General features: G+C 40.0%; 1 protein-coding gene across 4 annotated transcripts in view; it reads right to left on the bottom strand.

Annotated features, from left to right (window-relative positions):
* Positions 1 to 572: 572 nt before the first annotated feature.
* KIF21A (kinesin family member 21A) overlaps positions 573 to 12,411 on the bottom strand; it is a 153,075-nt gene continuing 141,236 nt past the window's right edge. For all 4 annotated transcript variants that reach the window (XM_044280212.1, XM_044280214.1, XM_044280213.1 and 1 more), the window contains 4 exons: positions 10,418 to 10,535; positions 3,597 to 3,767; positions 3,313 to 3,512; positions 573 to 1,731 (listed from right to left, as the gene is read on the bottom strand). In XM_044280212.1, the coding sequence (XP_044136147.1) occupies positions 1,638 to 1,731; positions 3,313 to 3,512; positions 3,597 to 3,767; positions 10,418 to 10,535 (583 nt within the window). In that variant the 3' untranslated portion in view covers positions 573 to 1,637. The remainder of the gene's footprint in view (positions 1,732 to 3,312; positions 3,513 to 3,596; positions 3,768 to 10,417; positions 10,536 to 12,411) is intronic.

The raw sequence follows: 12,411 nt of genomic DNA, 5'->3' as shown, positions 1-12,411 counted from the left end.
TCATCAATATCAGATTGGTGAGGGTCCTATACTCGGCACCCCTGCCGATCAGCTGTATGAAGTGAAGGCATGCGTCGTGCGCAAGTGCCGTCTCCTGTCTATCTTCCTGCTCGCTGCTGTTATGTCTATGGCAAGCAGAAAGAGAGACCGGAAACGGCAAGTACACACGGAGCGTGCCTTCTCTTCATACAGCAGATCTGCGGGGGTGCAGGTCCCCCACCGATCTGATATTGATGACCTATTCAGTAAGATAAGAATTGAGCTATAATGAGTGTTTATAAAGGTCAGAGATCAGATATAAGGAGCAGTCGGCTGAGGTGCCTAATGGGAAACAGTAAAAATACAGAGCTTGCTACAAGAAAGTCTCAAAATAGGAGCTAAACATTTTTAATAAAGACCAAGTGAAAAAATGATTTTAAGCTCAAAATGAGTGCAATGCAATAATAAAAGAAATTGTGCTCAAAGGTGTAAATGGCCTTTAACTGCAGAATATGAGCATACCAAATAAAACATTTCCTAATCAACCAAACAAAACGTATAAAATAGAGGAGGCAATGACACAAGAACAGAAGTATTTGTGCATGTGTTTATTTCATGCATTAGCCCAACTGAAATTCACAAGTTATTTCAATCTACATAATACCGTATGCACAAATATTTGCTTCATCTATATTAACTTTGCAGTTGTCCAATTTACAAAATAAGATTAAGGGGGGGGGGGGGGGGGACAAAAAAAAAAGCGTAAAAGCATATTTTGCAAAGATTCACACAGCATTTAAAATCAAAGCAGGAGCTGCAGATCTTTTTACAACCAAATTATATACACAGTTCTCTACCACTCTTATGTGTAACCGTATTTAAAATACACATAGCAGCGGCTTAAATTAGAAGCAAAATTAGCTGTGAAAAAAAAATCTAAGTATTAAAAAAAAAAAAATCTAAGAAATAGAAAATAATTTATAGCATATGTAGGTTTTAACAGTAGGACACACATAACAAAGAAGACATTGCCTGGCAGCCACAAAAAGTTACTACTTTGTGTAATGCTTCCAATATATTACTGCACATAGAGTCCTGGGCACAAGGGTGTGCAGAAAAGCAAAACTTTGGTTGTGTGTAGTATATTTAACACCAAAGCTATATGACAAAGACATACAACTTCTGGCACTCTCTCACGAAGACAGTCAGCATGGCCAGAGGGATTCTTTAGAGAGAAGAGCCATAAGTTGCCTGTCTCTGCTCCCGGCAGTTTTGTATTTGACTACAGGCACACAGCGTATCTGAGGGTTGACAATATAGGAGTACTTCAAGTAAACACTGTATGCTTATTTCCTATATTTACGGCACATTAATATAGTGGAGACATTTACAGTATGCAAAGCCAAACGTATAGCATTTGTACCCAAAGCTGTAACGCATACTATGGTCATTCAACTAGAGACCAATAAGGCTTCTCCATGAGCTTGTTATGCAGACACTAGAAGGATCTAGAATACAGGAAAAAAAAACAATTCAGAACAAAGCTTCCAGTTTTTCAGGTCCAGTATGTGTACTATACTATATTAAATGCCCAAGAGCCTTAACGGAAAACAGTCTGTCACAGTATCCTCTTAAGACGATATCTTTAGGCTTCCAGTTCAGTTGCTTGCAACATCTTCACTTGTGTCCCCTGGATCTGATGTCTGCCCGTCAAGAGAACCATTAGCCTTCCAAATCCTCACAGTTTGATCACTGCAAAGAAAAAAATATATAACTAGAAAACTTTTGTTATATAAAGGGTAGATGACATTCATCCCTTTGAATACTGTACAGCACAGCTTCTCAATATTTTTCTACTGGTCTCTTTACAGCATAGCTTCTCATACTTTTGTACTAGGGCCTACCAGACAGAGTTATATAGTGTATTATTACTTTTGGCAAACATTTCTCCCAAGCTGTGCTTCACCTATAACTTTTTGGTGCCTCACCATTAGTTTGGCAAGCACTGCTGTATATTAACTGTATACATCTCGTATCAATACTAAAATCATCCATCCCTTTTAATGTCTTGAAGCAATCTAACATTAAAGGGGTTCTGCAGTTTGCTTAAACTGATGATCTATCCTCTGAATAGATCATCAGCATCTGATCAGCGGAAGTCTGACACCCGCCGATCAGCTGTTTGAGAAGACAGTGGCGCTCCAGGAGCGCCGCGACCCTCTTACAGTTTACCGCAAGCCCAGTGACGTCACAACTAGTATCAACTGGCCTGGGCGCGGCTAAGCGCTGTTCACTTGAATAGATTAGCCGCGCTCAGGCCAGTTGATACAAGTCGTGACGTCACTGGGCCTGCGGTAAACAGCGAGAAGGCCGCGGCACTACTGCCAGTGCCGCTGCCTTCTCAAACAGCTGATCGTCGGGGGTCCCGGGTGCCGGACCCCCGGCGATCAGATGCTGATGATCTATCCAGAGGATAGATCATCAGTTTAAACAAACTACAGAACCCCTTTAAGGCACTTGTGTCCATGCTTGCACACTACAGGAAAAAATGCTAGCCTCTCTGCTGGCCACCTTGTATCTGTGCTTTAACCGTGGCTGGAAACAAGGAGTTTATAATGTAATACAAAAATGAATCAGGCTAGCAAAGGAGACAATATGGACAATCACAATTAGTAAGTGCTTTGTATTACTAATATTTAGTGTTACACCCTTTTCATAAATCAATTGCTCAAGCAAATATAAGAAACTGTAATATGTCTCATGAGTGAGCAATGTCTAATTCTTAAGTTATCCACTCTTTACCCCTCCCCCCTTATTAAATGCTTTTCTCTTTGAAATATGCTTTGAATCCATCCAGGACGGCCCAGCTCACTGAGGGGTCACATTACACATGTCAATACAAGAGGGGAGGAGTGAGCAGGAGCTGAGTGAGATACACAAAAAGACTGTAGCAGCTACATAGGAAGTTTATATCTCAGCTCAAGTGCTTTAGTTACATCAGTACAGGCCAGTACCTCTCTGTAATATCCTCCATGATCCTGTGGCTGCTTCCGAGTGAGTAAGAGAAAGTTAGGAAGCAGATGCTCCTCCTCTTTCTGTGTACAGTGGATGGCAGCTAGTCACCACCACCAGATGTGAGAGAACTGCCAACTAGATATTCAGCATTCACAGGGGAAAACTGCTACAAAATGCCAGATACAAGTCATATAGTGTCCAGGAATAGTGTTATTCCTCATTACACATACTACACTATTGATTAATGCAAAGTTTGTTGAAAGGTTGGGTACACTTTAAGCATATTTCTGTCTACAATGAAAAGAAAACAATTCTTACTCTGAAGCTGTAAAAATATGAGTAGAGTTTGTGCAGATTGCATTTATAGGACTATCATGTCCCTTGACTTCTCCAATCGGCATGAATGTGTCTACGTTCCACAACTTCAAGATGCCTCCTCGACAGCCACTCAGAACAATGGGGCGACTGGGAACTATCCCAAGAGCACAAACCCAATCTTTATGAGCATTTGGAACTTGCTGCAGAAAAAGGCAGAATATAATTAACACAGATTGGTTGGTGCAAGCAACTAATATGCCTAAGAATAAAAAACACAGGCCTACATGAAGAAGGTCTTTACGAGAAAGGTCCCATTTCTTTATTCCATTGTCTCTTGATCCACTGAAAAGGTAATCCCCACTGATGATGAGTGCTTCAATACCATCATAATGAGGTGGTTCAAGACAACGTGTAGGACTAACAACGCCGAGAGCTCCTTCCATAATATCAAACATCTGAAAAAGGTATATCAAAGGTGTTAGTTATATTCAGAATATTCACAGGATTAGACTTAGTACTTTTACGAGAATATTTCAAAGGCTGAAAATATTCCTATTTCTTACAGTTTACAGTATTATAGATCAGCTGCTAGGGTACCTGGCAGCATTTCTTTAGGTCTTAAAGGGAATGCATCATCTATAGTTTTTACTATTTAAAAATATATTGTGATACATATTCCATTTTCCTAATCTAATTTTACTTTCTAATTGTATTTTTTACAGCATTTAGAGATATGCTTTACAGAAGCCACGAGCTACACCCTCCCGTCACTTATTAACCCCTGATCACCCCATATAGACTCCCTGATCACCCCCTGGAGTGTATTTTTAACATATACCCATACTGTGTGTAAGAAATATCTCTGCAAATGACAACTAAAAAAAAAAAAAATGTATACAAAGTTGTCAATTTACAGAGATATTTCTCTCACTCAGCATGGGTATATGTAAAAATACACCCCAAAACACATTGCCCTACTTCTTCCGAGTACGGCGATACCACATGTGTGATTTTTGCAGCCTAGGTGCGCAAAGGGGCCGAAAGTCGAACAAGTACCTTTAGGCTTTACAGGGTTGCTCACAATTTAGCCCGCCCAAAATGCCAAAACAGTAAACACACCCCACAAATGACCCCAGGGGTATAGTGAGTCAGTGGGAGATTTTATTTTTATTTTTTGCCAGAAGTTAGCAGAAATGGAAACTTTATTTTTTTTTTCCTCAGAAAGTGTCATTTTCCACTAACTTGTGAAAAAAATGAAATCATACATGAACTCACCATGCCTCTCCGAGAATACTTTGGGGTGTCTTCTTTCTAAAATGGGGTCATTTGGGGGTATTTATACTATCCTGGCATTCTAGCACCTCAAGAAACATGACAGGTGCTCAGAAAGTCAAAGCTGCTTCAAAATGCGGAAATTCACATTTTTGTACCACAGTTTGTAAACGCTAAAACTTTTGCGCAAACCAATAAATATACACTTTTTGTTGTTTTTTTTTATCAAAGACATGTAGCACAATAAATTCTGACACAAACTTGTATAGAAGTGTAATTATATTTAAACAATTTTACCAGAAAAAGTTAAAAATACACTTTTTTTGAGAAAATTGCGGTCTATTTTGATTAATATCAGAAAAATGAAAACTCTCACCAGCAATCAAATACCATCAAAAGAAAGCTGTATTTGTGAGAAGAAAAGGAGGTAAAATTAATTTGGGTGCCAAGTTGCATGACCGAGCAATAAACCGTTAAAGTTGTGAAGTGCTGATTTGTAAAAAAAGGGCCTGTTCACTAGGGGGGTATTAACCTGTGGTCCTTAAGTGGTTAAATCATACATGAACTCGCCATGCCCCTCCGCGAATACTTTGGGGTGTCTTCTTTCTAAAATGGGGTTATTTGGTGGGTATTTATACTATACTGGCATTCTAGCACCTCAAGAAACATGACAGGTGCTCAGAAAGTCAGAGCTGCTTCAAAATGCGGAAATTCACATTTTTGTACCATAGTTTGTAAACGCTATAACTTTTGCGCAAACCAATAAATATACGATTATTAGATTTTTTTTATCAAAGACATTTAGCGCAATAAATTCCGACACAAACTTGTATAGAAATGTAATTATATTTGAACAATTTCACCAGAAAAAGTTTAAAATACATTTTTTTTTTTTTAGAAACTTGCAGTCTATTTTGATTAATATCAGAAAAAAGAAAAATCTCAGCAGCAATCAAATACCACCAAAAGAAAGCTGTATTTGTGAGAAGAAAAGGAGGTGAAATTCATTTGGGTGCCAAGTTGCATGACCGAGCAATAAACCGTTAAAGTTGTGGAGTGCCGATTTGTAAAAAAGGGCCTGTTCACTAGGGAAGTATAAACCTGTGGTCCTTAAGTGTTTAATTTTTTTTCACAAGTTAGCGGAAAATGACACTTTCTGAGGAAAAATAAAAATAAAAAATAATAATAATAATAATAAGTTTCCATTTCTGCTAACTTCTGGCAATTTTTTTTTATAAATCTCCCACGGACTCACTATGCCCCTCAGTTAATACCTTGGGGTGTCCACTTTCCGAAATTAGGTCATTTGTGGGGTGTGTTTACTGTTCTGGCATTTTGGGCGGGGCTAAATTGTGAGCAACCCTGTAAAGCCTAAAGTTACTCGTTGGACTTTCGGCCCCTTTACGCACCTAGGCTGCAAAAAAGTGTCACACATGTGGTATCGCCGCACTCAGAAGAAGTAGGGCAATGTGTTTTGGGGTGTATTTTTACATATATACCCATGCTGGGTGAGAGAAATATCTCTGTAAATTGACAACTTTGTATGAATTTTTTTTTAGTTGTCATTTACAGAGATATTTCTCACACACAGCATGGGTATATGTAAAAATACACCTCAAAACACATTGCCCTACTTCTTCTGAGTACGGCGATACCACATGTGTGACACTTTTTTGCAGCCTAAGTGCACAAAGGAGCCCAAATTCCAATGAGTACCTTTAGGATTTCACAGGGCATTTTTAAGCATTTGGATTCCGTGAGGGGTATGGTGAGTTCATGTAAGATTTAAATTTTTGTCACAAGTTAGTGGAATATGAGACTTTGTAAGAACAATTTCCGCTAACTTGTGCCCATCTTCTATGAACTCGTCATGCCCCTCAAAAGTGTCCTTTATAGCGCCGCAGCGGTTTTTAGGTGTTTTTGCAGTGATCAGAATTCTGTCTCTGCGGTGGGGCGGACTGAACGCAAGTGTGGGCACAAGATCAGGCCTGATCGGGCGAACACTGCGTTTTTTGTAGAGTCTAAGGTGACCCTAATGTACTGATATAGATCTGAATGCGATCAGTCTTGATCACTTAGAGATACTATATAGTACTAGTGTTGATTAGCGACAGCGATGACGCTAATCAGTGACTGCGGTGCGGTGGGCTGGGCACTAACTACCTAACAAGTAGCTAACTAACTAGCGGTGATAAGGGACCATTACAGGGGGGTGATCAATGACAGGGGGGTGATCAGGGGTTAATAAGTGACGGGGGTGTGTGTGTGTAATGTGTGTGTAGTGCTTGGTGCTACTTACAGAGCTGCCTGTGTCCTCTGGTGGTCAATCCAAGCAAAAGGGACCACCAGAGGACCAGGTAGCAGGTATATCAGACGCCATTTACAAAATAGCGTCTGATATACCCATTTGATTGGTTCTTTTAAAAATCTACAGCCTGCCAGCCAATGATCAGCACTGGCAGGCTGTAGTTAAACTTGAATACTGCGCAATCCTGTGAACGCGCGCTCCTGTGAGCGCGCATTCACAGGAAATCTCAGGTCTCACGAGATGATGGCAATAGGCGTCACTAAGACCTGAGAGCGCTGCCGTCCGGACGCCTATCGGCGTTACCGTTATGGCAAGCGGTTAAAGAATTTAATTCAATTAACTAGCTGTTAGCAGACACATAAAACAAGGAAACAAACTATCCAACAGGCGTGCTAACAGATAGCAAGCAGTGATCAAATTGTGGACCTTCCTATATAAATGTTAGACTGAGAAACCCATGACTGCATGCAATATATACTTAACATATGACTCTATGCAATATAACTTTGACTGAAAAAACACTGTATGCAACAGGTTAAGAAAGTCTGTGCAGTGTGCATCTCTTACATGCAATGTAATGTGCATGTGACACTTACTAATGTATTGGGATTGTCCATATTGCCTCCATTGCTGACTAGATTCATTTTTCTATCTCATTATACACTGCTCGTATACAGGTGTTATTACCACCCTGCAATCCAGCAGTGTGCTGCTTGCACACTACATGAAAAAGTGCCAGGCTAGGGGCACGCCCGCAGTCCCAGCCACCAGGGAGGCTGGCATTCTTTTCCTATAGTGTGCAAGAATGAGCACCACTGCTGGATTACAGGGTGGCCAAAACCCCTGGACATGAGCAGTGTATAATGCGACTGAAAAATGAATCAAGCCAGCAAAGGAGGCAATATGGATAATAACAATACATTAGTAAGTGCCTTGTATTAACTCTTTACATGATAAATGCAATTTGCTGAAGTGAGAGAACCCGTTTAGGTCATATGAAAGATATTGTTTAACATTCATACCTGTTAAACGATCACGATTTTTTAGATTGCATGGAACCACTGCCGACTTGGTCTGTGATTCATATAGAGGAGAAAAATTCCAGCATCCAATTCCAGTAAAATTGCAGCTTTATTGTGCCCAGTATAAAACCCAGTACAAGTAACATAGTTTATAAGGCTGAAAAAAAGACATCTGTCTATCCAGTTCAGCCTGTTATCCTGCAAGCTGATCCAGAGGAAGGCAAAAAACCCCATTAAGTAGAAGCCAATTTTTCTCATTTTAGGGGAAAAAATTCCTTCCCGACTCCAATCAGAATAACTCGCTGGGTCAACGACCCCTCTCTAGTAACTATAGCCTGTAATATTATTACACTCCAGAAATACATCCAGGCCCCTCTTGAACTCTTTTAGTGAACTCACCATCACCACCTCCTCAGGCAGAGAGTTCCATAGTCTCACTGCTCTTACCGTAAAGAATCCTCTTCTATGTTTGTGTACAAACCTTCTTTCCTCCAGACACAGAGGATGTCCCCTTGTCACTGTCCTGAGGATAAATAGATGATGGGAGAGGTCTCTGTACTGACCTCTAATATATTTATACATAGTTATCAGATCTCCCGTCAGTCGTCATTTTTTTTTTTTTTTTTTTTAAATAACCCTAATTTTGATAATCGTTATGGGTACTGTAGTCCACCCATTCCAGTTATTACTTTAGTTGCCCTCCTCTGGACCCTCTCCAGCTCTGCTATGTCTGCCTTGTTCACAGGAGCCCAGAACTGTACACAGTACTTCATGTGTGGTCTGACTAGTGATTTGTAAAGTGGTAGGACTATGTTCTCATCATGGGCTTCTATGCCCTTTTTGATGCAACCCATAATCGTATTGGCCTTGGCAGCAGCTGCCTGACACTAGTTTGCTGTCCACTAAAAATTCGTAAGTCCTTTTCCATGTCAGTGTTGCCCACATTTTTCCCATTTAGTATGTACTGGTGACGTATTTTTCCTTCCTATGTGCACAACCTTACATAAAAATCCAGTACAGGTACACATACACTGCTTACATGTTTTGGGCACCAAGTGGACTATATGTACCTGTAATTTTTACTGGAATTGGATGCTGGAATTTTTCTCCTCCATATACACCCTGAACATATGCATCAGGTTACAAAAGAAACAAAGTTAATGCTGGAATTTCTTGTATGTAACATTTAAACCTCCCACCTAATATTGTATAGGTTTCCCATGTGCTGCAAAAACAGGTGTGATCCACTGAGGCATAGACTCCACAAGACCTCTGAAGGTGTCCTGTGATATCTGGCACTAAGATGTTAGCAGCAGATCCTTCACGTCCTGTAAGTTACAGGATGGGGTATCTATGGATCAGGCTTGTTTTTCCAGCACATATCAGATGCTCATTCAGACTGTGCAAGCTGTGAAGCACTGTGGATCCTTATACCTTTCTACTATAGCCATTAACATCTTTGGAAATCTGTGCTACAGTAGCTCATCTCTGGGATTGGACGAGATGGTCTAGCCTTAACATGCCACAGCCTTGACCACTCATGACCCTGTGCCCAGTTCACATGTTGTGCTTTCTTGGACCACTTTTGGTACCAGTAACAAATATTGTGCTATTTGTATAACAACCCAACAAGAATACACAGCTGGAGTCATGCTTCTGAGTCTAGCATATTCATGAGGACAGTGATCTCCTCATGAATGTGCCAAACTCATAGTTTTAAGTATTGAATACACCCAGGGGTGGATTGGCCATAGACCCTACAGGGAAATTTCCTGGTGGGCGTATGCCCAGGGGGCCACTCAAGTCCTCTTAATGGCCGCAAGCCAGGTACATAGTGATCTGATGCTCAACGGCCACAGGTGCCCTCCTGAACTCAACTGTGATACTGTCTAATACTGTGGTTGGGGCAGCAGTATATTGTGCTGCCCTGTGGTATTTGGTTCTGCTGGGGTGGTATTCTGCACTTCACCACGGTATTGGGGGCCCTGCCTACTTCTGTTGTCTCTGCTTACTGTCTTCTGTCAATTTGGACCCACCTACAACACGGGGCCACTTTAAGTTCCCAATACGCCCCTGAATACACCCTTCTGACATTGAGGTATACCAAAAGTATTTGCTAGAAACTACAATACATTTTATATACTTCTGTTCTAAAGTTTAATATATTTTCTAAATTAAAGGGGTTGGCCAATATAGGTCACTAGACAAATCACTCAGTCTCCTCCATTCAAATACACAGCACTTGCCATCTGCACCGTTAGGAGTTTAGTGCAGTGTGTTTGAACGGAGGAGTGATGTGTCACATGACCCTCCATCAGCAGCCATCTTGTGGATAGCATAGAAGATCTGTCTAACAAAAGAGCATGGCTTATGGAACAACGGCACAGAATATCAACAAAGGCTATGCTAGTAATAGCCATATAGTCATCTTACATACACACTGGTCACAAGTAGCCAAACCCTTTAACCATCTGCGATTATTACAATAAATGTGATTTCTTACCTTAATATAATGATCTTTTGAGCCTGTGATAATTAGATCTTGGCCACTTGCAACCTGGTCCACTGTAAGACACATGACGGGTCCAAGATGTCCACTTAATTTCCCTGTAGACTGAAACCTTTAAAAGGTGAAAAAATATAGCAACTGGTTACATCTTAAACGTCACACTTTTTGTGCAAATGAATAAAATGCCTTGTATGCAGATTCTTTCAGTAATCCTGTTCTTTTCTTAGTGCCTCCATGCATGCCATGTCACATGTGTATATAATATTGTGCCCTTTTCAACCAGACATCTACTTCAAAAACTGTAAAGATGTGCACCCCTTAGCAGTATACATATTTTACATGGATCCTGGATGAAAAGAATCTTATAGCAAATTATACAACAACATCAAGCTTTCTGCTAAGCCCTACAAGGACTATCTGGACCAAATAAAACTCTATGAAAACCATGTTGTCATTGACCAGACCGAAAAAGAGGTTATTCCACAAATGTAAGTCTTTTTTTACTTACTTAACTGGAGACACATATGATATGTAATGCCCCCACAATATCCTTCACCGCTGTATAGAGAGAGATAAAGCTATATTTTCTATTAAATAGTCCATTACATATAGCTCCAGAGATACATATGATATGTAATGCCCCCACAATATCCTTCGCCACTGTATAGAGAGAGAGATATAGCTGTATTTTCTATGAAATAGTCCCTTACATAAAACTCCAGAGATACATATGATATGTAATGCCCCCACAATATCCTTCGGAACTGTATAGAGAGAGATATGGCTGTATTTTCTATGAAATAGTCCACTGATGGCTAACCTTGGCACTCCAGCTGTGGTGAAACTACGACTCCCAGCATGCTCCATTTATTTCTATAGAGTTCTGAGAGCAGCCAAGCAAGGGGGGCATCTTGGAAGTTGTAGTTTTACCACAGCTGGAGTGCCAAGGTTAGCCATCACTGAAATAGTCCCTTACATAAAACTCCAGAGATAAATATGATATGAAATGCCCCCACAATATCCTTCACTACTGTATAGAGAGATTTATAGCTGCATATTCTATGAAAATATATAGCTCCAGAGACACATACTGTATGGTATGGAATAGGAGAGAGATATAGCTATATTTTCTATGAAATAGTCCCTTACATAAAGCTCCAGAGATACATATGATATGTAATGCCCCCACAATATCCTTTCGGTACTGTATAGAGAGAGATATGGCTGTATTTTCTATGAAATAGTCCCTTACACATAGCTCCAGAGATACATATGATATGTAATGCCCCCACAATATCCTTCGGCACTGTATAGAGAGAGATATAGCTGTATTTTCTATGAAATAGTCCCTTACATATAGCTCCAGAGATAAATATGATATGAAATGCCCCCACAATATCCTTCACTGCTGTATAGAGAGATTTATAGCTGCATATTCTCTGAAAATATATAGCTCCAGAGACACATACTTATGGAATGCCCCCACAATATATTTTCACCGCTGTATAGAGATATATGTAAATTTTCTATGAATTTAGAAGTCAGGATAAATGAATGAAAGGTGACTGGACCGCTTCAGCTGCTTTTCTATGAGAACACTGTGCCAACTTTAAGGGGAGGGGTGCAGGGAAGCTACTGAACCTATTATTGCACCCCTAAATGCAATAAAAGGTGGATTAGAAGAATAAACAGCAAGAAAATAAAATGCACATAAAAACTAAATATTGTATTGAATGTATAGTACAATAGAACTTCATCTGTAATGCCCTACTCATTGCCTAGTAATTTTTGTGGGATAAACCTTTTATAAGTCCTGATATTTTTTCTGTGAAATAAAATTTTACTTCTCATTCTACAATCTCTACATAATTTATGCCCAGCCCCTTGCTGGATAGAGTTTCTCGAACATTTTCCCATCCTGTTTTTATTTATGAGGCGTATACACTGCAAAATCCTTTCTGCCAAGCATCTAAGCAGAATTCACAAAC

Source organism: Bufo gargarizans, chromosome 2, assembly GCF_014858855.1.
Source record: "Bufo gargarizans isolate SCDJY-AF-19 chromosome 2, ASM1485885v1, whole genome shotgun sequence".
Taxonomy (NCBI): Eukaryota; Metazoa; Chordata; class Amphibia; order Anura; family Bufonidae; genus Bufo; species Bufo gargarizans.
The sequence above is the reverse complement of the archived record's forward strand: the minus strand, read 5'-3'. Positions and strand labels throughout refer to the sequence as shown.